A 25592-nucleotide genomic window follows, 5' to 3' on the forward strand; every position below is an offset into this window, starting at 1 on the left:
TAGAGTGTCGGGATTGGAAATCAATTGGCAAAAGACTATCTTGCTTCCAATAGATAAGGGGGAATATTACCCGGGTATAAGGGCACTGAAACAAGGAGTCATTCAGATATCTCGGTATTAACCTTTCAAGAGATCTAGGACAATATGTAAAATTAAATATAGACCCGGTTATTTCATACTAGGAATCAAATTAAAATTTGGAATAAACTACCTCTTTCAATGGCAGATCATATAGCTATAACCAAGCTGATTGTGTTACCACAGTTACTGTACCCACTGATCAATAGCCCAATTTGGATAGGATAATAATTTTTTTTTTTTTAAGTTTAAATTATTTCTCTCATGAGACTTTTAATAGAGGTGGAGGAGACCTAGGATAAAACTAAATTATTTGATGGATAGTGAGGATGAAGGTGGATTAGCAGTGCCTGACTTAAGGATTTCCTAGCAGGACAGTGGAAAACTCTTGTGACTAGAAAACAGTCTCCGGTTATACAGGGCATTGTTAATACTAGTAGGGGATCCCTGCCAAATATATTGGAGGTACTTGAATCTGGTCACCTTAGAGTCAGGAATTGTAAGGAATCTCTGCGGATACATATGATCTCTGAATTATGGATCAAATGAAGAAAAATTTATAATATTCCTGAGGTCAATAAAATGACTGGAATGGATGGTCCAAATATGGACTAAGGCTGGTCAAACTATTTTTTTCATAATGGGGATTTGAAAGAGTGGGATACACGGAGTAAAGAACTTAACATTTCTTCATAAGTGGGATTTAAATATTTCCAAATACACCATGCGGTGAAAGCAACAGTGGATAAAACCCTATTCTCTATTGAGTCTTCTGATTCACTATGGCATTTATATCCGCTAGGGGGACAGAGGTTTATTATCCCTGATCTATAAGAAATTAAAAAGGGAAACTAGGGAGGAGTGGAATCAAAGGGGTAAGAAGGATTGGGAAAAATCTCCTGGCACAATTGATGATACACAATGGAAGAAGATCAATGGTGGTATTGGCAAATTTCTTCGGAATAGGTCATATAGAATTACACTTATTTTTTTTATTGTACACCGCCTATATTTGACTCCAAGAGACATGACATTTTTTTCAAAGAAATATACAGGGGAATGTATTAGATGTGGGGCTTTAGATGCGGATTTCTTTCATCTATATTGAAAATGTCCTAGGGTATACCAATTTTGGTTAGAAGTTTTGAAATGTATAGAACAGAATTTGAACTTTGGGTTTCCGGAGCTATGGCTACTGGGAACCCTGGACAAGCTGCATATTCTTCACAACCGGAAAAAACTGGTGACCATTTTGCTCTTTTTTGCAAGGCTTATTATAGCACGGAGATGGATGGCACAAATAGCTCCAAAGGTCATAGATTAATAGTGAGGAATATAAATATTGAATTTGGCCATTATAACCGTAAGAACAAAAGCCCGTAAACTGAGTGGGAGCCATGGATTAAATCTATGACAGATGAACAGAGGTCTATGCTGAATAATATAATTAGAATTAACTAGGGGAAATCGGCAGGGGGGGGGGGGGCGGTATTTTTCCTCTTCTTGTTTTTTGTTTTTTTTGGGGTGGGGGGTTAATGGTTTAAGTAATTTCATATATGGGTAGTAAGCTATATATTTTTTTGTTACCTATAATGAGGCTGATTAGTACATGTATATTATATACTATTATAGCATTGGCTTTATGTACTTGCTGGAATAATTGTAATAATAAAAAAAAATAAAAAAAATAAAAAAAAAGGGACAATGAGGAAGACTTAGTATTACTGTCCTAAACTTAGCTTAACCCCTTAGTGACCACTAATACGCCTTTTAACGTGATTCACTACTGGGCTTTAGGCTGGGCTGACGCCTTTTCACGTCAGCCTAGTCGAAGTCCTGCACGGGTCTCTGATGACAGCTGAGCTCCTGCTCCAACGCCCGCGATCGAAGTTTACTTCGATCGCGGCCGTTTAACCCGTTAAATGCCGCCGTCAATAGCGACCGCGGCATTTAACTTTGTTTACAGAGGGAGTGCGCTTCCTCTCTCACCCATCTGCGGCCCGCGAATGCAATCGCGGGTCTCCGATGGGGTGTCATGGCAGCCGGGGGACTGATAAAAGCCCCCAGGTCTGCCCTGGACATATGCCTGTTAGGACGTGCCTCCGGCGCGTCCTAACATATTGCCTGTCAGATTTATACTGACAGGCAATAATGCTCTGGTATACGAAGTATACCAGAGCATTATAGCAGCGATCGGAACATCGCACAGTAAAGTCCCCTAGTGGGACTAATAAAATCAGTCATCAAAGTGAAATAAAGATTAATAAAAAGTACAGTAAATAAAATAGATAAAACCATTTTTTTCCATTAAAAAGTGGTTTTATTTAGTAAAAGTGTAAAAAAAAAAAAAAAGTACACATATGTGGTATCGCCGCGACCGTAATGACTCCATTAATAAAGTTAATATGTAATTTAAACCGCAAAGTGAACATCGTAAAAAAAAACGCAAAAAACTATGGCGAAATTGCAATTTTTTTCCATTGCCCCCCAAAAAAGTCATAATAAAAATGAATCAATAAGTCCCATGTACCCCAAAACAGTACCATTCAAAACTATGTCTCGTCCCGCAGAAAACAAGCCCAAAAAATCACTACATTGATGGAAAAATAAAAAAATTACGGCTCTTGGAAAGCGACGATGCAAAAACAAATAATTTTAGTTCAAAAGTGTTTTTATTGTGCAAAAGTCGTAACACATAAAAAAACTCCACATATGTGGTATCGCCGTAATCGTACCGACCCATAGAATAAAGGTCACATGTTAATTACGTCGCACAGTGAACGGCGTCAATTTAGAACAATGGCGGAATTTCAGTTTTTTTTTATAATCCCCCCAAAAAGGTTAATAAAAGTTAATATAAAAATTATATGTACCCAAAAATGGTGCCATTAAAAAGCACAACTAATCCCGCAAAAAACAAGTCCTCATACAGCTATGTAGACGAAAAAATAAAAAAGCTATAGCTCTTTGAATGCGACTATAGAAAAACTAATAAAATAGCTTGGTCATTAAGGCCTAAAATGGGCTGGTCACTAAGGGGTTAAAGCTAGACCAGGCAGTCAGAAGATGCGCCAAATTGTGCATCTAGCTAGACAAGTTAGACACTTTTCTCCTCCTTTATATCCGCTCTTGGTTGGCTCACTTTAGACTAATATTATTTGGCGCATTTTAAGCCACGTTCTGCCTTCCGCTATGCCACACACCTTTTCTGGACCCTTTTCAAAACGGTCTTGTGATGCGCAAAAATTGCTTAAAACATAATAAATTTAGCACACTTAATTCTGCCGCATTTACATTTGTGAATTTCCCCCAACGTATCCACTATATTTCTGTAGCTCTATTGTAAAGTTGCTGCTTTCCTAGTTTTCTTATTAAAGTTGTTTCTAGTGTTGCCGCTCTGCTAGAAAACCAGCAGCGGCTTTACTTGTCTGTTCAGAATTTCAAAATGGTCGGGTCCAGTCGTGTGTGTGTGTGTGGGGTGTGTGTGTGTGTGTGTGGGGTGTGTGTGTGGGGTGTGTGTGTGGGTGTGGGGTGTGTGTGTGGGTGTGTGTGTGTGTGTGTCTCTCTCTATGGATACAGGGGATAGCTGATCTTTATTTTGGGAGCACATAGCAAGCATCTCCTTGTAAATGACATATCTGGCTGAATGGAGCCCACATCGTTTGTCATAAACCCAGACTAAGGCCCCATACACGCAATGGTGCCCGTAATCCTGGTCCGTGATTACGGGCAAGGCCGGTTGCGGACAGCCGTCTGCATTTGCGGGCCATGCTCCCATTATAAAGTATGGGTGCACTGTCCGTAAAACAAAATAATAGGATGGGTCCTATTTTTTACGGAATGTTTCTACAGCATGGACGCCTTCCTGTAAATATACAGGAAGGTGTCCGTCAGCCATAGAAATGAATGAGTCCGTAATTACGGGCAAATCAACGGTCGTGTGCATGGGGCCTAAGCTTGAAGTTACGGGCCGCTGGTCAATTTTGTGCCTTCATCAGAAATAAAACCTTTGTAAAAAAGCCATTGTAGATGCAGCCTACAACAACAAACCGGATAGTGTTTAAATGTAATACTGTCTTCAACAGGTATGCGGAGGAGACAAGCCATACATTGCACCAGCGGATCTTGAAAGAAAACACTTGGATGTGAAGGAAATCTGTATCAAGCAGTTCCGTTCAGTGAAGAAGATGGGCGGAGAGGAGTTCTGTCGTCGATACCAGGATCAGCTGGAGTCCGAGATAGAAGAATCCTATGGAAACTTCATGAAACACAATGATGGCAAAAATATCTTCTACGCTGCTCGCACCCCTGCCACCTTGTTTGCCGTCATGTTTGCCATGTACATTATCTCAGGGCTGACTGGTTTCATTGGCCTGAACTCTATAGCAAACATTTGTAACCTGATGATGGGATTAGCGCTACTGTCCTTCTGCACCTGGGCTTATGTGAAGTACTCCGGAGAGTTTCGGGATTTGGGAACCTTAATAGATCAAATTGCTGAAATAATATGGGAGCAGGTTGGTATCTCCGGTCATGTTTCTTTGTGTAGTTATTCACTTAGTTCTTTTTCTAGAACTTTAGGTGGGTCATATGCCTCTTGCATTAGAAAAACTGCCTAAATTTCTTTCTTAATCTAGATATACACATAAGATGGTGTTTGGCTGACATTTTTTTTTCCCTTTACTGAATACCATAAGCATGGATACTTAGATCACCCTGAGTGTGCATGTTAATTTCACCACAGCGAGGGATAAGGTACTGCCAGACATCGGGCGGCACTTCTCTCCCAGGGGAACAAGGGATCAGGCATGTTGAAATCCAACATGCCCAGTCCTTCTTTCCTCCGATAACTGATGTTGGGAGAGTCTAGATGCCCCAATGCACTTTAGATTTTCTGCCAATCCCGTCAAAATTGACTGCATCGACAAACCTTTATCTAAAGTGTATGGCCGGCTTTAGGCTTGATCTACGGGATCTGTGCACGTGGCGTTGCCGTCTGCTAGCCCTTAGTGGTACGATTGTGTTTTTGATTGCTGATACAGTTTCTGTAAATTCAGTTGCTGAACCGCACATATTGTACACGGAGTTTTGACCATGCACTGAATTTTGATCTCCGTAATATCTGTAATATAACAACAATGCTGCTAGAATTGCACTTTATTCTGCCCTCTACTGGTAACAAGCTAAATTGTGGCTTGAGAGACCGAAAAGCTTACTCACTATCCAACGTAACGGTGTATTGCGCCATCTAGTGTCCAAATTTAAAAATTCTGGTCGAGTTCTGACCTTACACTACTGCCTTCCTTCATAATCCTTTTATTCCATGTTGTGTTTTCGCAGCATACGGTGTTCGTAAAACATGCCAGTGCATTGAAATACAGAGAACCGTTTTTATATTTTCTCCACTAACCTACCTATAGTATGTCATTTTTTTTTTTTTATCTGCAGTGTAGGAAATGCATTTTTTTATGGATGGCTCCACTTTTTCATCGTATTTTTCATTTGTTTTCATTAATAAATTATAGGACATTTCTATTTAAAACTTCTGTAAAGACTAATAAATGTATGGCTGAGGCGCCAATTTTTATTAGCTATCCTCGAGGCCACAACAGGTCATGCCTCATTTACTGTGAGGTTTTCTGATATTCGACATACCTCATGGATCTCTCAGAATGAATTTCCTGTCTGTAATGTTTGTGATATTTACACTATATCCATTATACATTTCATTCTGTATTAAAGGGATCCTGTCACTAAAATCATGCGACCCCCCCCCCCCCTAACTGCCAGCAGCGTGACTTAGTGATGGTCTGCTGATAATAATGTGACCTGTTCAACTCTCAAGCGCTGCCACGTTTTACAGAGAACCTGGCTTTATCATTGGGTTTCGGCCCGTGTTATGTGCTGGGCTTGGGGAAGAAGTGTCCGCCGAGCATCAGAGTTTCAGAGTTTGACATTGCTGATCATGATGGTCGGACCTGTCACCAATGGTTTGGGCAGAATGGACCGGGTGGCAGGTTCCCTATAATGTATTTACAGGTTTTTCAAAAGTTTGAATCATTTGCTTTTTAATTCTTTTGCTTCTCTGTACAGTAATTCCGCTCAATTTCCATTATTAATTTTTGAATATTTTTCTAAAAATAAAGTAGCCTGGGATGGGGAATGGCATCAACCAGTCTTTTAAATAGGGTTGTCGGGCAGCATGTCACTAGCAACCAGTCTCTCACGCTACAAAGTTGCACAGTTGGTGACTAAATTGGCTGTAAGATCAGGACAAACAAGGGACCATGGAGGCTTGACGGGACTCAAACCACACTGCTTTCTCTCATATTGCTGTATTAAGATTTCTGTAAAAAACCTAATTGAATGGTGGAAAATAATGTTGTTTTTTTCAGTTCTTGGCATGTTTTATTTGGGAGAACGTTTGTAGGTGATGCAGGATATGTTTGAGATGTACAAGGTGGAATCGGCAGCATTATCATTCTGCAGAATAAATCCACACGTTTCCTGCCGGTGCCTGTATGTATGTTGGGAATATATGATTCACTGTATATTAGATAACAAGTGTCGTTCAAAAATGTAAATGTGAATTCACTGCCTGATAGAACGATTAAAATTTAGTTTATTGTTAAATTGATAAAAAGTATGGCTCAACCAGCCATTATTCCAGAAACAGGCAAAAGCAGGTGATTAGCGACAGGAGGTGTATCAGAGTGAACGAAGTTACTCAGACACTCCAGGACCACCCACCCTGCTTATTATAGTATATCGCTACACCCTTGCCAATAGTTAACAATCTATCCAAATCCAACACGTACAGCAACGCTTGTGAATGAATAAACTTTTCAAACATTGGATTGGTCTGGAAGCAGCAGTGTGGTTTCTGGAACTCCCTTGCCCCTTCTCTGCCCTCCACTTGGTGCCAATTTAGCCTTGAAGCTGAAGACCTGAATCATCTGATAAAGTAGTCTCTGTTGTATAGGACACAGGGGTTGTCGATGCTTCTATTAAGCAGCATGAGAGGGCATTAACATTGATTACCCAGTTGACCTCTATACCCACCGCTCTAGTCCATACATGTCAAATTCTAACACATCACATCTTTCACCCTACCCTTCTAACGGAAACTCTTAACATACTTTGACTTGCCTCTATCTCTCTTTTTCTGTGCTGCACAGAGGAGTCCCAGGAAGGTGAGATGCTGTCATTTATATCATCATGCGAGGAACAATTCAGGATTAAAATGCATTACAGAATGGCACATATAGTGAAATCCGCTACTCCAACATTTCTCCATAAACTTTACCATAATTTATGTATTCACATCTTGTATGGCCCCTGAGTAAATTTTAACACCTGAGGTTGTTCCAGCAATCTCCTAGTGGGTATGTGGGCTGGACAGATCTTAAGTCCAAATGTCTCCTGGTTTAGGCCTGGGGCACCTAAAATCGACAGTATTTTATCTGTCCATGGTGTACGTGCCAGGGGGAATGTACACAATGAATGATCAAGAGAAATTAGGTGTTGGCATCTATTCTGCTTAGAGCCCCTGTGGTAGATCTGAAGGAGGCTCTTGAATTATCGAATTCCAGATAGTCCAAACAAAGAAACCATAATGTTTCCAGCACTTGGGGTTGTCCCGTACGCTGAATAACTATAGTTTGATGCCCTGTTCACATGTTCCATTTTAGCTGAAACTGGGAATGTAAAAAAATATCAATAAAAATTCAAAAACTGGTTCAAATTTTAAAGTCAAAGTGGTCCCTAAGCCTACAAAATTCTGATGGGCCACAAAGTGGAGAAGGAAGCATTCGGCTACATGAAGCATGGCTATGTAAAGCTGGACACCACTGGCAATTATTGATAATTTTTGGCTAAATACTTGTAAGCCATTCAGCTTCTGCCACTTAACATGACGGATTATGAGGTGTCCTATTGTGAGAGGCTTGATGTTGGGTGATTGTAACAGAAAGTCAAGTGCCACCATGGTAAAAGTGCCACACCAGATTTACTCAATTTGGACACCCGTGAGTGGGCTTCACAACAATTTCAACTTCTTTTCACGACTGAATTGTGCCTCCATAGTTGATTTATAACCCTTTCCCCTTCTAATGATCTCCTGTACCTAACTAACCACTTCATGTTCCAGGTGGTTTCCAAACTCTATGAAGTTTGTAAACGTCGGCTGCCTCGCCGGGCTTTACCGTCCATACAGAGACAACGGAGGTCATCGAACAATAACAAGAAGAAAAACTAGCGCGTACTCACCTTTTTGCTTCTCAAGTATTTGGTTTCTATCACTGGAGCAGTTAGAACAGATGTAATGGGCTTCTGATACCATTGTCTGGTTTCCACATGGCAGGGTTAGCAAAGCAATGGCCCTCCAGCTATTGAAGTACATAAATTCCCAGCATGCACCACCAGCTGGAGAGCCGCAGGTTGCCTACCTCTACCGTATGGGAATCTCTTCATATGTATAATACTGCTTTTGAGTAATATTTTAATCCTATCACTTCACGCTACCAAATCCATGTGATAAGTGTCACATTGTAGAGCACAATTGTTTTTTTTCATGCCTTCATTTTTAATTTTACTATTTATTTGTTGCATTTGTGTTCATTTTATATAATTTTTTTTATTTTATTTTTTAACCATTATTTTTCTTTTTTTTTTTTTTTTCTTCATATTTTTACGCTCCAGGTGTTGAAGCCAATGAGTGATACTTTCATGGAGGATAATATAAGACAAACTGTGACAAACTCAATCAAGGCAGGTCTTACAGAGCAAGTGACTCAAGCTTCCCGGCTAAAGACAAACTGACAATCCATCTCTTGACTGCATCCTTCCCCAACCTATTCTTGTTTTGTACAATGAGAACTGAGTAAAATGAATACAAAATAAACCAAAGTTTACAATTACCGCTGAAGGTGTAGGAGAAACTGGCACATCATATTACAGCCATTTAATCTGTTTTCCAAGTGGAGAAGCTACACAAATGGTGGTCGTCCTGGAAGCTGCTTTTCACCCTAGTGGCAAAGTCTGTTTATGAAATAGTGGCCCACTAGCACAGCGGTGCACAACCTTTGCGGCTTGATCCCAAGTGGTGGTCTGTCATTTGTTTTTAATGGTCTTTTTGGTGGCCCACTAATGCTTGGGGTTCTAGCTGACATGGTTGAGCACCACTGGCCTAGTGACAAGGTTACGTTATTATGCCATGTTCAGTATCTCTTTAGCATTCTTGGGAATTACATGTTTCGCAGAATCAAATTCTATTTTAAAAAATGAATGTAGTGTTCATTTACAATTTTAATATTTATTTTCCGTTATATTAAGAATGTCATCTATGATAGACAATTACGTCCTAAATAAATCGGTTGATTCACTGCCTTTTTTTTTTTTTCTTGTACATGTTCCCTTTTAGTTCAGTATGGCTATAGAAATGGCTTGTCGTATGGAAGGTTTTTTTTTTGTTTTTTTTAAATCCACAAACCTGCCATAACATAGATACATATCCGGCAACAGGAAAAGTGGAAGCTTTCCTTTTTGGCCTTCGTGTAAATACTGTATGCTGTTAATATTGTTGGGGGGCACCAGTCCATCCATTAGCATAGGCTACAGCTTTAGAAAGCTGAGATCCTCTGTACAGCATTAGTTATTTTCTATACAAGATCAAATAGGGCATGTATATGATATATAAATAATATAAATACCAATTTTGTATCGGGTTTTTTTGTAGTCCATGCCAAATCCTGGTTCTGTGGTAGGCTAAGTGGAGTCTCTGCACAGGGACCGTTTGTGGCTCTTGTGAGTGTGTGAATGCATCAACCAATCAGACGTTTTGATATATTTGTGATAATTACCTGCCTTGAACCTGCTGTTTCGACCCAATGGGCTGAGAAGAAAAATGAGCATTTTTGTTGTGAATCTTTGTCCTGTTTAAAATGTAAATCTGTTTCCTGTAATTTATTTTCAGTATAATTAAAATCTGTTGTATATATGGTACATCGAGCAGTGTGTGTTGCGTTTTCTTTATATTGATGTACAAATTTTTGTTTTTTTTTGTGTTTTTTATTTACTCTGTGCCCAAGAAAGGTTGTAGTGATGACTTAAAGGGGTTATTCAGAATTAGAAAATCAGGCTGCTCTTTACCTAAAACTGCACCATATCGGCCCGTGGGTTGCGCATGGTATTGTAGATCAAAACAAGTAGAAAAAATTAGATCCAGCGCTGGTTGATTTTAAAAGGAACACAATGTGCTGTGACTAAGGATCTGTCTGAAACGCGTAGGCTAATTGCTGAGGCAACCACCCCCACACATTTGGATTTTACTACTATTTGGAATAAAGTTGGAATACTACTTCCTTTTAAATCTACCAATGCTGGATCGAATGTGGATCTGAGTGCAGTCTGAATTTTGACATATATACTGGTGAGCTGGAGGATTCCTCCATCATTTATTTATATTGTAGATCAACTTTAATAAAGTAAATGGGGCTGAGCTGCAATACCACACACAACCGTTTTTGGAAGACACTAGCCATGTTTTCTAATCCTTGACAGCTCCTTGTAAAATTTCCCCAAAGACCAATAAAATCTATATATATATATATATATACATATACATATACACCGGTCAGCTAATTCACACAAGCGTGTTCGGTCCACAGTATTTCCCAGACCGAACACACTGCAGGGAGCCGGGCTCCTAGCATCATAGTTATCTATGACGCTAGGAGTCCCTGCCTCGCTGCGGGAAAACTGTCCCGTACTGTAATTATGTTCTCAGTACGGGACAGTTGTCCCGCAGCGAGGCAGGGACTCCTAGGTGCCATAGATAACTATGACGCTAGGAGCCCAGCTCCCTGCAGTGCGTTCGGTCCTGGGAAATATGGTACGTATATCACGAACTGAACATGCTCGTGTGAATTAGCCCTAACGTTAATACAGTTCTAGTACAGCAAATAACATGAAATGGTTCAAACGTTAAAGACCTAAAAATAATATAAACTTTTAACTTCAAACGCAACAATAGTCTAAATTTCTGATTTTAACCAAAGGGCTTTTTTCAGGGAAGACATCCAGGACCCCTGCTCTGCAGCACAGAAACAAATTATGCTTTGAAATTGGGTGCAAACTATTCCTACAGGTGTCTCAACTTTTGGAGATTACTTTTAAACCCTCGGATTCTATATAACCAGTGTTGGAACAGACTGCATTACAACACCCTGGAGGGCAGGATTTGGACAGTTTTGCTCTTCAGGACAGACCACATTGATATCATAATGGCAAGAAAAAGGCAATTCTCAAAAGAAGACAGACCATTATAACCTTAGAAGTGTAGGTCTGTCCTACAGAGAAATTGCCAATGTGGCAGTCAGTACAGTTTCCTATACCATCAAAAGGCACTTGGAAACTCTGACAGGAAGAGGTCTGGCAGACCAATTGCCTCTACAAAAACAAGTTTTTGAGAGGCACCTCACAGCACAAAACCTTAAAGCCCAGCTTAATGCAGCAAAAAATAAGCTTCCATTTCAACTGTGAAGAGAAGACTTCTATCTGAAGGTTTGACAGGTCGAGTATCTGTAAGAAAGCCACTAAGATTGCTAAATTAAAAAAAAAAAAAAGACTTGCCTGGTCAAGCAGCACCTCCATTGGATTATTGAAGAGTGGAAGAAAGTCTTATGGACTGAGAAAACAAATTTTGACATTTTTGGTACATCACGCAGGGTTTTTGTACGTCGGAGTATGTGAAAGGATGCTTCCTCAGCGTGTGACACCAACTGTCAAACAACATGGAGGCGGACGCGTGATGGCCTGGGGCTCTTGCTGGATCTAGAGTCGGCAACTTGCACAGGGTTACTGGTACACCGGACAAAAAGGGCTACCACAGCATTTTGATGCGCCATGCAATGCCCTCTGGTGTACACCTACTTGGTCACGGGTTTATATTACAGCAAGACGATACAAAACCTACTTCTAGGTTATGTCAGAATCACTTCAGAAAAAGAATAAGCCGGGAGGCTTCAAAGAATGGAATGGCCTCCACAGACTCCAGACTTCAACCCCCATTGAGCTTGTTTGGGATGAACTGGACAGAAGGATGAAAGAAAAGCAACCTACAGGCGCAGCACAATTGTACGAACTTCTGCAACAATGTTGGGAAGAAATTTTTGAACTATATCTGAATGCAATTGTAGAAAGAATGCCTCGATTGTGCAAAGCTGTTATATCCGCTAGAGGTGACTACTTTGAAGAGTCAAAAATCTAGATTTAATTTGTTGAAATAAAGTTAATCCATTATTTTTATTCATCTTAACTTGTTTATTTCTTCTATGCTTTCATTTCAAAGTACATTTGAGACCTTAAACTGTGTAAAAATAAAATAACTGGAAAAATGTAGGTGTTCTAAAACTTGACTGTGTGTGTGTGTGTATGTATATATATATATATATATATATATATTTGAAAAGAAATCCTGCAGCAGTCCAATATTTGCAAAACGAATGGTTCAATCAACAAGAATATGCAATGAACCATGCTTGAGAAAAGTCCTAAGGCTGGACAGAAACGTCGCATCTCTGCATTGATTGAATAAATCACATTCTTTTTGCAAATATTGGAGTGCTGCCAGATTTTTTTTCGATACATTACATAGTCCTTGGATCAGGATTACCTGCTGTGCACCCGCTACTATAGTGGAATTTGCTATAGAGTGCTGCTGCTTTCTATTTATATATATATATATATATATATATATATATATATATATTAAAAAAAAATAGCAGTCAGGTTAAAAAAGCAAATAAAGCGCAAAATCAATAAAATAACTTATTTGCCTAAATGCAAATGCACTGGAAATACTACACATTCAATTCCAAATCAAAACAAAACCAAAATGTATCCAGTTTGTGTTAGGCCTCATTTACACGAACGTAATATACGCGCGTGCGACGCACGCATGTCGTACGCACCTATATTAGTCAATGGGGCAGTTTAGACGATGCGTGAATTGGGCTCAGCGCGTGTGCGCAGAAAAAAACTCACGACATGTTCTATAATCGTGTGTTTTTCGCGCACTCACGCACCCATTGAAGTCAATGGGTGCGTGAAAACCACGCATGCCGCACGGAAGCACTTCCGTGCGAACTGCGTGATTCGCGCAAGAGCTGTCAAACTCCTGAATGTAAACAGAAAAGCACCACGTGCTTTTCTGTTTACAAACATCCAAACGGAGTGTCAAATTCGAGATGAGCGCACCGAACTTCACCGGGTTCGGCCAAACTCGTTTTGACCGAAACCGGTAAAAAATGTTCGGGTACGCGACGTCAGGAGACAGTCACTGTCCACGGTGCTGAAAGCGTTAAACTGGTTCAGCACCATGGACAGTGACTTCCGCTCCGAAAATCCATGAACCTGTAAAAAAAAAAGACGTTCTGACTTACCGATAACTCCGGTCCGACCTCCCGGGATGACAGTTCAGTCCAAGTGACAGCTGCAGCCAATCACAGGCCAAGCACAGGCTGCAGCCAATCACAGGCTGCAGCGGTCTCATGGACTGCGGCGTCATCCTGGGAGGTGGGGCCGGATGACAAGAGAGGGACGCGTCACCAAGGCAACGGCCGGGAGCCCGGACTGGGGGAAGCAGGAAGTTCTTGGTAAGTATGAAAGTCTTTTTTTATTCACAGGTTGGTGTATATTGTGTTCGGCATTCACTGTCGAGGGTGCTGAAAGAGTTACTGCCGATCAGTTAGCTCTTTCAGCACCTTGGACAGTGACGGGCGTCGACTAGCCTCATCTCTATGATGGCGGCTGCGCGAAAATCACGCAGCTGCGCATCATACACGGATGACACACGGAGCTGCCAAGTGCCTTTTGCGCGCGCAAAACGCAGCGTTTTTTGCGCGCGCAAAACGCAGCGTTTTTTGCGCGCGCAAAACGCACACGCTCGTGTAAATGAGGCCTTAATCCTTTACAGAAAGTAAAGAAAATAGACCTATTAAGCAGTATTATTCTTTAAAAATTCAAAAATGTTATGCATAAACTCAGGGGCGTAGCTAAAGGCTCATGGGCCCGGGTGCAAGAATTCGGCTTGGGCCCCCGTACCCCTCCCCAACACCACCACCATAATCAGACGCGCGTCTATGCCGAGACGCCTTGCCCAACAGCCCCCATAGTATAATGCCCCCACACAGTATAATGCTCCCATAGCTGCCCCCACACAGTATAATGCCCCATAACTTATAATGCCCCCCCATAACAGCCCCATACCGTATAATATTCCCCATATCAGCCCCCACAGTATAATTGCCCACATAGCTGCCGCCATACATCAATGTCCCCCATATCAGCCCCATACAGTATAATGCCCCTCATATCAGCTCCCCATACAGTACAATGCCCCCATATGAGCTTCCCATACAGTATAATGCCCCCCATATGAGCTCCCCATACAGTATAATGCCCCCATATGAGCTCCCCATACAGTATAATGCCCCTCCATATCAGCTCCCCATACAGTAGAATGCCCCCCATATCAGCTCCCCATACAGTATAATGCCCCCCATATGAGCTACCCATACAGTATAATTCCCCCATATCAGCCCCATGCAGTATAATGCCCCCCGTACAATACAATGCCCCTATATGAGCTACCCATACAGTACAATGCCCCCCATATGAGCTCCCCATACAGCATAATGCCCCCCCATATCAGCCCCCCATACAGTATAATTCCCCCATATCCGCCCCCATGCAGTATAATGCCCCCATATCCACCCCCCATACAGTATAATTCCTCCATATCAGCCCCGATGCAGTGTAATGCCCCCCATATCAGCCCCCCATACAGTATAATTCCCCCATATCAGCCTCCCATACAGTATAATTCCCCCATATCAGCCCCCATGCAGTATAATGCCCCCTCATCTTATCAACCCCCATGCCATATCAGCCCCCCATGCAGTATAATGCCCCCCCCCCCGCAATATCAGCCCCCCCATACAGTATAAAGCCCCCATATGTGCATAATAGAAAAATAGCATAATTACTTACCTATCCTCGTTCCCACGCCGGGTGGAGGATCCATCGCCTCATCCGGTGTGTGTGTGCTATGAGTGATTCGGCGCAGACCGGCGTGATGAAGTCGCTACATCCCGCCAGCCTGCGTCGAGACGCTTAGGGCACAGTGAATGCTGGATCAAGGAGACGTCAGCTCCTTGCTCCAGCATTGAATGGAACCGGGATCTCCAGTGAGTGACTCGCGACCCCCCCAGAGGTCTTCACATGAATCCCCAGGGGGACGCGACCCACAGTGTGTAATATATTGTGTTGTATTGTGCAGTTTACGGTGGAGAAAGGAGGGGGTACTGTAATTTAACGCCCCCCCCCCTCTCTCCACTGCAAACGGCACAACACAATACAATACATTACATTACAATAAATTACAAGCCAACACAATACAACGCAACACAATACATCACAATACATTACAATACAGACTCTGCAGCTCACCTGTTGTCCTCCGCACCGGCTCTTCCACTTCACTGGCTGGAAGACGTGTCGCGTGACAACACGGTCACATGGTACACTAAGTGTACCATGTGACCGCAACCAGGAAGTGCCGGCTTCACGGCACAGAAGATTTATTTAACAAGCATGTGGTATGGCAATGGGGGGCCGTGGGCCCCCCAGGCTTAGGGGCCCGGTCGCAATTGCGACCGCTGCGACCCCCATAGCTACACGACTGCATAAACTTTAAAAAAAAAAAAATAAAGAAATCTGGAACAGTTTTTCAATCAAGTATTTTTTTATTGTCATTTTCAACAAAAAAGAAAGCATTTGTGATACACCATCACAACCCAAATACAAACACCCCCCTCCCCCCTTCTTCCAGATTATGCAATTTTACAAATACACAATAGTAATACATATAACAGCACCAAATACATTTCAAAACATATAAATCCATAGTATACAGATATAGGAAGCACTAATATCCCCCCCTTGCCATTCAGTTTACCCTACCCAACACGAACTGTCCCCAAAACTATTACGTTCGCTAATGAATCTCAGCCGCAGCATCAGGTGACAAATTCAGACCCCGTATCTCCACCCACAAGGACCAGATTTTATCATAGGTGTGTTCAGCATTCCTAGCTGTGTAGATATATTTTTCCATACGTGTTAGCCACGTGACTTTACTACAAAATTCCAATAGCGTAGGTGGTCGATCATCCAGCCAATGTTGTGCAATAAGCTTCCTAGCCATATACAACATACGAGCAACCGCTAAGTTTACATGTTCAGAAACAGAGATATACTCCACGTATCCCAAAACACATAGAAAGGGAGTGAAATCCACCGACACCTGGTATACAGAAGAGATAGTGTCCACTACCTCAGACCAAAACTGTCGCAGCTGCACACATTGCCACATCATGTGTATCAATGTGCCAGGTGCCACACCACATCTGGGACAGTCGGGGGAATCCCTGAGGCCAATATCAGTCAGAAATGCCGGTGTTCTATAAACCCGATGTATTAGAAATATATGAGAAATACGGTGTGCTACATTCATAGCCAATTTAGGAATCCGCGACAATATATCCGCCCACTGACTTTCCTCTATGGGCCCAAGATCTCTTTCCCATTTACTCCTTAACCAGGAAGGAAAACCAGCTAAGAATCTTGTCAGAAGGCTTTTGTACAGAAGGGATATAAGACCAGATGTACGATTGGCCTTGCTAATAACACCTATCAGGACATTGTCCGTTAGGCCTTATTCACACGAACGTGTGCGTTTTGTGCGCGTTGCAGTTCCGTGTGTCGTCCGTGAATGGTGCGTGGCTGCGTGATTTTTACGCATATGCCATCCTTATGACACGCGGTTTTGATGGTTAGAAACGGCAAAGAATATGGTGCCTTTTTTTTTTACTTAATTTCTTTAACAACTAGCGCAAATCACACAGAAGTGTGTCCGTGTGCCGTGCGCGGTTTTCATGCACCCATTGACTTCAATGGGTGCGTGATGTGCGAAAGACGGCCAAGTATAGGACATGTCGTGAGTTTTACGCAGCGGACACAGGCTGCGTGAAAATCACGGACTGTCTGAACGGCCCCTTTGAGTTACATAGGTCCGTGCGACGTGCGTGATTTTCACACGCGTATTACGGACGTGAAACACGTTCGTGTGAATAAGGCCTTTCTGTGACAGCAGTATTGCTATTCTCCATTCCATACGCATGACGCACCTGAAGAGATTTATAAAATAGAGTATGGGGAAGACCAAATTCAGATTGCAGACAGGAGAATAGCTTCAGTTCCTGATTTTCCAACAACTGCTCTATTCTACGTACCCCTTTGTTCTTCCACATAGCAAAATCTGTCAAGAATGTTCATATGAGATAACCAAGTCGTATCCCAAATAGCTGTATATTGTCTATATCCTTTAATACCTTGCATAGTTCGAACACCCCACCATATTTTGTGCATCAAATATAATGTCGGATATTTTTTTGTATGCCGTTGTAATTTATGTGCCTCTAGCGCCTCATACAGGGAATCTGAACATAAGAAGTGTTGTAGCAACAGCCTAATGGAATCAACTGATTCAGCAATATCCCAACCTTTCAGATGCTGCAGCTGAGAAGCCAAATAGTATAATCGAGGATTAGGAACAGCCAGACCTCCATCCGTCTTATCTCTTTGCAGAGTTTCCAACTTTATGCGTGCATGCCCCGTGTTCCAAATGAGGGATCTAAACAATCTGTTGACCTTATAGAAAAATCTTCGTGGTAACCATATAGGTGTATTGTGTAAAAGATATAACAATTGGGGCATCTATATCATTTTAATTAAATTCCATCTGCCAATGACTGAAAGATATAATTTACGCCAAACATCAAGCTTAAGTTTAAATCAGGCCAGTAAAGGGGTCAAATTCAATTTTTCAAAGTCCTCCAAGTTCATGGAGACTTCCACACCCAAGTATTTAAAAGATGTGACACACTTCATAGGGAGATCTTCACATGGCACCTGTACGCGTTTATCATCCACCCTCATCAGAGCAGACTTGGACCAGTTGATGGTCAACCCGGAAAACCGACCAAACTCCCCAATAGCAGACATGGCTGCATCCAAGGAAGCAGCATCATCCTCCAAAAACAGTGACATGTCATCTGTGTATAATGCTAGTTTATCCTCCTGCTCTCCATGGCGAAACCCGACAATATCTACCGAATCCCGAATTAAAACTGCTAATGGCTCTATAGCTATGGCAAAAAGTAACGGAGAAAGCGGGCAACCCAGTCGTGTACCTCTACCCAATGGAAATGTGTTGGTCATAAAATTATTCACTCTAATTTTAGCCACAGGTCTATCATACAACATCTTAATCCATTAAATAAACGAGTCCCCGAAGCCCATTTTCCTAAGCACTGCCCATAACTGTTCCGGATTTCACTTTCCTGAACTAATATTTAGTGACATAACTATTGTTTCAGAACTGCTTGACATCTGTATTGCATGGACTCGACCAACTTCTGGTACCTCTGTACAGGTATCCAGTCCAGGTTGATTGGACGACATACCACAGTTCTGCATTTTTGGGTTTTGCCTCATAAACTGAATTATTGACGTCACCCCACAAGTTCTCTATGGGGTTGACGTTAGGGGATTGGGCTGGCCACTCCATTACCTCAACCCTGTTTGCCTGTAACCAAGATGTTGTTCGCTTACTGGTGCGTTTTGGGTCATTGTCGTGTTGAAAGACCCATTTCAAGGGCATTTCTTCTCCGCATAGGGCAACATGATCTCAAGTATTTTGCTATATTCAAACTGATCCGTGATCCCTTGTATGCGATAAACAGGCCCAACACCATGGCATGAAAAACATCCATATATCATGATTTTTTCAGCACCATGCTTTGCTGTCTTCACAGTGTACTGTGGCTTAGATTCAGTGCTCGGGGGTCATCTGACATACTGTCGGCGGCCACTAGACCCAAAAACAACAATTTTGCTTTCATTAGTCCACAAAATGTTGCAACATTTCTCTTTGGGCCAGTCAACGTGTTCCTTGGCCAGAGGCGTAGCTAGGTTCTCCGGCAAAGATTCAGTTTGCCCCCCCCCCCCCCGCAACCTCTTTCCTGACATCTCCTTCCCCCTCGCCATGATTGTTTTCTCTACCAATCAATGATGTGTCATTTCTTTTCCACATTTTCTTCTATGTAACTCGAGCACCAGAGCAAAGCTTATTACATATATACAGCACCAGAACCCAGCCCATTACATATATACAGTACCAGAACAAAGCTCAGTACATAAATACAGCTCCAGCAGCAAGATCATTACATATATACAGCACCAGAACAAAGCTCAGTACATAAATACAACTCCAGAACCAAGCTCAGTACATAAATACAGCCCCAGAACCAAGATCAGTACATATATATAGTACCAGAGCCCAGCTCATTACATATATACAACACCAGCACAAATACAGCTCAATTTAGTGCAACCCCTGCCATAGAAGTTTGCACTAAATTGTTTCCAGCTCCCAGCATGGCCCGAATAATGGTAAGGATATGCTGGGAGATGCTGTTTCACAAAAGAAAATCATATCATAATCATACCACCCATCATCTCGCTGCAGATCATACAGTGACTTCAGTACTGATTAGAGGTAGAATAAACATTTACATTTACATTCTCCATCCGGTCCAGACCTCTATGATGACTTCTCCCGGTCACAGCCCATTTCTGTAGTTTGCCGCTCAGATGTCTTCAGCTTCTCACTTTTCAAACATTTCTACACCTATAAACAAAGATAAAGTTCTCATTATACCACACACTATGCCCCTAAATATAATAGCGCCATACACTGCACCTCTAATTATAATAGCACCATACACTGTGTCCCACACACACCATGCCCCCTGCAGATAGTGCCTGCCATAGAGCCCCCTGTAGATACTGCCCCCCATAGAGCCCTCTGTAGATAGTGCCCCCCATATAGCCCACCCCTGTATATAGTGTCCCACATATAGCTCTCCCTATAGTGCTCCACAGATAGCCCACCCCTGTATATAGCCCCCCTGTAGATATAGCCCACCCCTGTATATAGTGCTCTACATATAGCCCACCCCTGTATATAGTGCTTCACATGCAGCCCACCCTTGTATATAGTGCTCCACATGTAGCCCACCCCTGTATATAGTGCTCCACATGTATCCGACCCCTGTATATAGTGCTCCACATATAGCCCACCCCAGTATATAGCCCCCTGTAGATAAAGCCACCCCCCCCCCCCTCCCGTAGATAATGCCACATACTTTTTTATTAGGATAAAAAGGCAAACTATACAAGCTCACCTTAATCTTGTTCCCGCGCCGTCCGGCGGCAATGGAGACCTGCTCTCTTCTGCGCATGTCTCCTGGGGTTTAACGACGCAAGCAACGCAATGACGTGATCCGGCCGCTTGTGTCTAGTCTACGAAAGGCGTTGATTGGCAGGGCAAAATGACTTTCCCTGTCGATCAGCGGGATATGCCGCCCGGGACAGCGGGACACCGACCGGAATCCGGGACTGTCCGGCTAAATCCGGGATGGTTGGGAGGTATGAGATAGATAATAGACAGATAGATGATAGATAGATAGATAGATAGATAGAAAGATATGAGATAGATAGGTAGATAGATAGATATGTTTATTGGAGAAATGTGTTTTTTTTATTAACCCCTTCCCGACGTAAACAACTTTCAGATTTTCATTTTCGTTTTTTCCTCCCCACATTCCAGAAGCCATAACGTCTTTATTTTTCCGTCGATATATAGTACTATGAGGGCTTAATTTTTGCGGGACGAGTTGTAGTTTTTCGTAGCACCATTTAATTTGCCGTATAATGTACTAGGAAACAGGAAATAAATTATTTGTGGGGTAGAAAATGAAAAACACAGCGATTCCTCCATGGTTTTTTGCGCGCCGTTTTTACGGAATTTACTGTGCAATTAAAACAACATGTTAACTTTATTCTGTGGGTCAATACGATTACGGCGATACCAAATATATATAGTTTTTTCTATATTTTACTACTTTTACATGTAAAAACCTAAGTGTAAAAAAGAAAATTTATTGTGCGTCGCCAAATTCCGAGAGCCACAACTTTTTTATTTTTCCGATGATTAAGTGGTATGAGGGCTTATTTTTTGCGGCATAAGCTGTAGTTTTTAATAATACCATTTTGGTGTACATGTGACGGTTTGATCACTTTTTATAAAAAAATTTGTGGGAGATGAGGTGACCAATAGACATGCTGGCGTTTACAATTTTTCTTTTTACGGCGTTCACCGTGCGGGTTAAATAATGATATATTGTAATAGTTCAGACTTTTTCGGATGCGGAGATACCAATTATGTTTATTTATTTATTTTTTTACTATGCTCTAGGGGGAAAATGGGAAAAGGGTTTTTTTTTGAACTTTTAAAAAAATGTTACTTTTTTTTACACCAAATTTTTTTTTATTTAACTCATTTTTGCATTTTTTATCAGTCCCCCTAGGGGACTTCAACCAGCGATCGTTAGATCGCTTGTACGATATACTGCAATACTAATGTATTGCAGTATATCGTGATTCTGACAGGCAGCTATTAAGCCCTGCCGGAGGCAAGGCTTAATAGGTGTACTAAGATGGCGGACCTGGGGGCTTTCATTAAGCCCCCAGGCAGCCATAGCAACCATCGCCCCCCGCGATTGCGCTGCGGGGGTCGCCCCCCTCTTTCTGACTATTTAAATGCTCTGGTCAGTATTGACCGCAGCATTTAACGAGTTAAACTAGCGGGATCGCGCTCAAGCGCGATGCAGCTAGTTAATCTGAAGTGTCGGCTGTAACATACAGCCGACACCGTCATCGTATGGAGCGGGTTCACTCCGTGAGCCCGTGCCATACTTCCCCTACCCGACTTTGGCGTATGGATACGTCAAATGTTTGGAAGGGGTTAAATATATTACATAAATTACTTTTACTATTCTCCGGCTCCTGCCAGGAGAGGGAGAAGTTACAGCAGTCCCGTGAGGGGGGGGGGGGGGAGCCGCAAAAATAGTGTGCATGGAGACACAAGAGTTTCCAATATCATAAAATAATGTCATTTATTTTATGATTTTAGAAACGCTAGTGTTGCCAGGCACTAAATTGTTTAAACTGTGTACTCACCACTGTCGTGTCGCTTCTTTTGCTCTGCAGTGCTCTGCTCCGGTGTGTCTGCTTCCTCTCTCCAGGCAGACTGCTGCGTCATGGACGTTGCGGCCCTGGCGCCCCCTCTAAGTTGCGCTCCACATGTAGCCCACCCCTGTATATAGTGCTCCACATGTAGCCCACCCCTGTATATAGTGCTCTATTCAGGACATGTCTTTTTTTCAACAACGGGACTTTGCGGGGAGTTCTTGCTGGTAACTTGGCTTCACTTAACCGTCTTCTGATTGTAGCAGTACTCACTGGTAACTTAAGAACTTCTTTGATCTTTCTGGAGGTGATTATTTGCTGAGCCTTTTCCATTTTGGCTATTCTTCGATCCATACGAGCAGTAGTTCCTCTCTCCCTTCCACGTCTTTTTAGGTTTTGGTTGCCCCTTCAAGGCATTTGAGACTATTTTAGCTGAGCAGCCTATAATTTTCTGCACTTTTCTATATATTTTCCCTCTCCAATCAACTTTATAATCAAAGTCGGTTTTACATCAGAACAATGTCTGGAACGACCCATTTTCCCCAATATTTAAGAAGGAAATGCACTATAACCAACATGTGCAACATTTGCCACCCTCTATATCCCCTGGGTCAGGATTACCTGCTTGCACCTACCTGAGACCATCTTGGAATTGGATTTTGAGTGCTGGTGTGTGTGTGTGTGTGTGTGTGTACACACACTACCGTTCAAAAGTTTGGGGCTCACGCTTCTATTTATCAAATGAGTTGCAAAATGACTAGAAAATATAATCAAGACATTGACAAGGTTAGAAATAATGATTTTTATTTGAAATAATAATTTTCTCCTTCAAACTTTGCTTTTGTCAAAGAATGCTCCATTTGCAGCAATTACAGCATTGCAGACCTCTGGCATTCTAGCTGTTAATTTGCTGAGGTAATCGGGAGAAATTTCACCCCATGCTTCCAGAAGCCCCTCCCACAAGTTGGATTGGCTTGATGGGCACTTCTTGCGTACCATACGGTCAAGCTGCTCCCACAACAGGTCTATGGGGTTGAGATCTGGTGACTGCGCTGGCCACTCCATTACAGATAGAATACCAGCTGCCTGCTTCTTCCCTAAATAGTTCTTGCATAATTTGGAGGTGTGCTTTGGGTTATTGTCCTGTTGTAGGATGAAATTGGCTGCAATCAAGCGCTGTCCACAGGGTATGGCATGGCGTTGCAAAATGGAGTGAGAACCTTCCTTATTCAAAATCCCTTTTACCTTTTATAAATCTCCCACTTTACCAGCACCAAAGCAACCCCAGACCATCACATTACCTCCACCATGCTTGACAGATGGCGTCAGGCACTCTTCCAGCATCTTTTCAGTTGTTCTGCATCTCACAAATGTTCTTCTGTGTGATCCAAACACCTCAAACGTCGATTCGTCTGTCCATAACACTTTTTTTCCAATCTTCCTCTGTCCAATGTCTGTGTGCTTTTGCCCATATTAATCTTTTCCTTTTATTAGCCAGTCTCAGATATGGCTTTTTCTTTGCCACTCTGCCCTGAAGGTCAGCATACCTTGTAAATGTAATGCTGCACATAAAAATCATTATTTCTAACCTTGTCAATGACTTGACTATATTTTCTAGTCATTTTGCAACTTATTTAATAAATATAAGTGTGAGTTTTGATGGAAAACACAAAATTGTCTGGGTGACCCCAAACTTTTGAACGGTAGTGTATATATATATATATATATATATATATATATACACAGTTTGTTTGTTAAATAACTATTCACTGTGCCGCATGTACTGAGCTATACTCTAGATAATGTCACTGTACATATGGCATTTGATCGAGCATGCCATCTGTTATCCCACATCTAAGGAATTGAGCCAGAGAGGTTAATTGAAATGAAAGTGGAAATAATCGCCCAAACGGGCAGAAAAAGAGTAGTGAGGGGTCCCTTTGTGCCCATTTGGGCGATTAATTTCCATTTTTATAGTAAATTTAGTCACCACATAACTCAGGTGCCTTAAGTGCATTTTTACAGTTATACTCTCCTGCCCAAACTAATATCTGGAGAGCCGCTCCTGCAGGTTGGTACGGTACAGTGGCTGTGGCACTCATATGATGCCTGGAGAGTATCATGTACAGGTCAAATGAATTAGAAATGGACCTGTGCACGATACTCTTCAGTCATACGGTTTCTATAGCAACTTTACCTCCCAGCTTGCAGGAGCGTTTCTCCACACCAGATGTTCGGGTCGAAGAGTATAACTGAACTGACACTAATGTGGTGATTCCTAGAGATAACATTGATGTGCTGTCCTCAGGATAAGTTGTAATACACGTAATAACAGATAGACCGATTCTTCTTGCTTTGACTTGGGCAGTAGTATAATAACAACAGACATGAAATATAGCTTTAGGACTAACATAAATGGCTTCCGGAGCTGTGGTATTGTATACTTTCTCAATTCTGTTATAAAGCACCACAGTCTTTCACTCCGATTCAACCCCCTGGTGACTCCTCACGTATTTTTGCCTGGTGGATGGATGGATAGATAGATAGATAGATAAGATAGATTCGTATATATATATATATACATATATATATATATATGACGTGTGTCTACGTTTTAGGGTATGTGCACACGATAAGTGTCTTTTACGTCTGAAAAGACAGACTGTTTTCAGGAGAAAACAACTGACTCGTTTCAGACGTAAAAGCTCCTCCTCGCATTATGCATCTGTGACGCTCGTAAATCTTGAGCTCCTCTTCATTGACTTCAATGAAGAACGGCTCAAATTACGTTGCAAAGAAGTGTCCTGCACTTCCTTGCCGAGGCAGTCAATTTACGCGTCGTCGTTTGACAGCTGTCAAACGACGACGCGTACATTACAGGTCGTCTGCACAGTATGTTGGCAAACCCATTCAAATGAATGGGCAGATGTTTGCCGACGTATTGTAGCCCTATTTTCAGGCGTAAATCGAGGCATAATACGCCTCGTTTACGCCTGAAAATAGGTCGTGTGAACCCAGCCTAACAGTTACATAGGTTGAAAAAAGACACCGGTCCATCAAGCTGAAACGTACTCAATTACACGTCTTTCATTTATTGCTTAAGTAGTTATAACCCCCAATGCGATTTGTCAGTAAATAAACATCTAGCCTTTTTTTAACCCCTTAATGACCAGCCTATTTTAGACCTTAATGACCAAGCTATTTTTTACGTTTTTCCATCGTCGCATTCCAAGAGCTATAACTCTTTTATTTTTGCGTCGACATAGCTGTATAAGGTCTTGTTTTTTGCGGGACAAGTT

General features: G+C 42.0%; 1 protein-coding gene across 2 annotated transcripts in view; it reads left to right on the forward strand.

Moving 5' to 3' along the window:
• The window catches only part of ATL2 (atlastin GTPase 2), a 69662-nt gene extending 59576 nt beyond the window's left edge, over positions 1–10086 (forward strand). Inside the window, exons 12-15 of one of the 2 annotated variants that reach the window (XM_075862913.1) lie at positions 4164–4595; positions 7257–7271; positions 8228–8338; positions 8779–8869. In XM_075862913.1, the coding sequence (XP_075719028.1) occupies positions 4164–4595; positions 7257–7271; positions 8228–8335 (555 nt within the window). In that variant the 3' untranslated portion in view covers positions 8336–8338; positions 8779–8869. Of the gene's footprint in view, positions 1–4163; positions 4596–7256; positions 7272–8227; positions 8339–8778 lie in introns of both variants that reach the window. The other variant, XM_075862914.1, reaches the window with a different exon arrangement.
• The last annotated feature ends 15506 nt before the right edge of the window (positions 10087–25592 follow it).

Source organism: Rhinoderma darwinii, chromosome 4, assembly GCF_050947455.1.
Source record: "Rhinoderma darwinii isolate aRhiDar2 chromosome 4, aRhiDar2.hap1, whole genome shotgun sequence".
In the NCBI taxonomy this organism is placed as follows: Eukaryota; Metazoa; Chordata; class Amphibia; order Anura; family Rhinodermatidae; genus Rhinoderma; species Rhinoderma darwinii.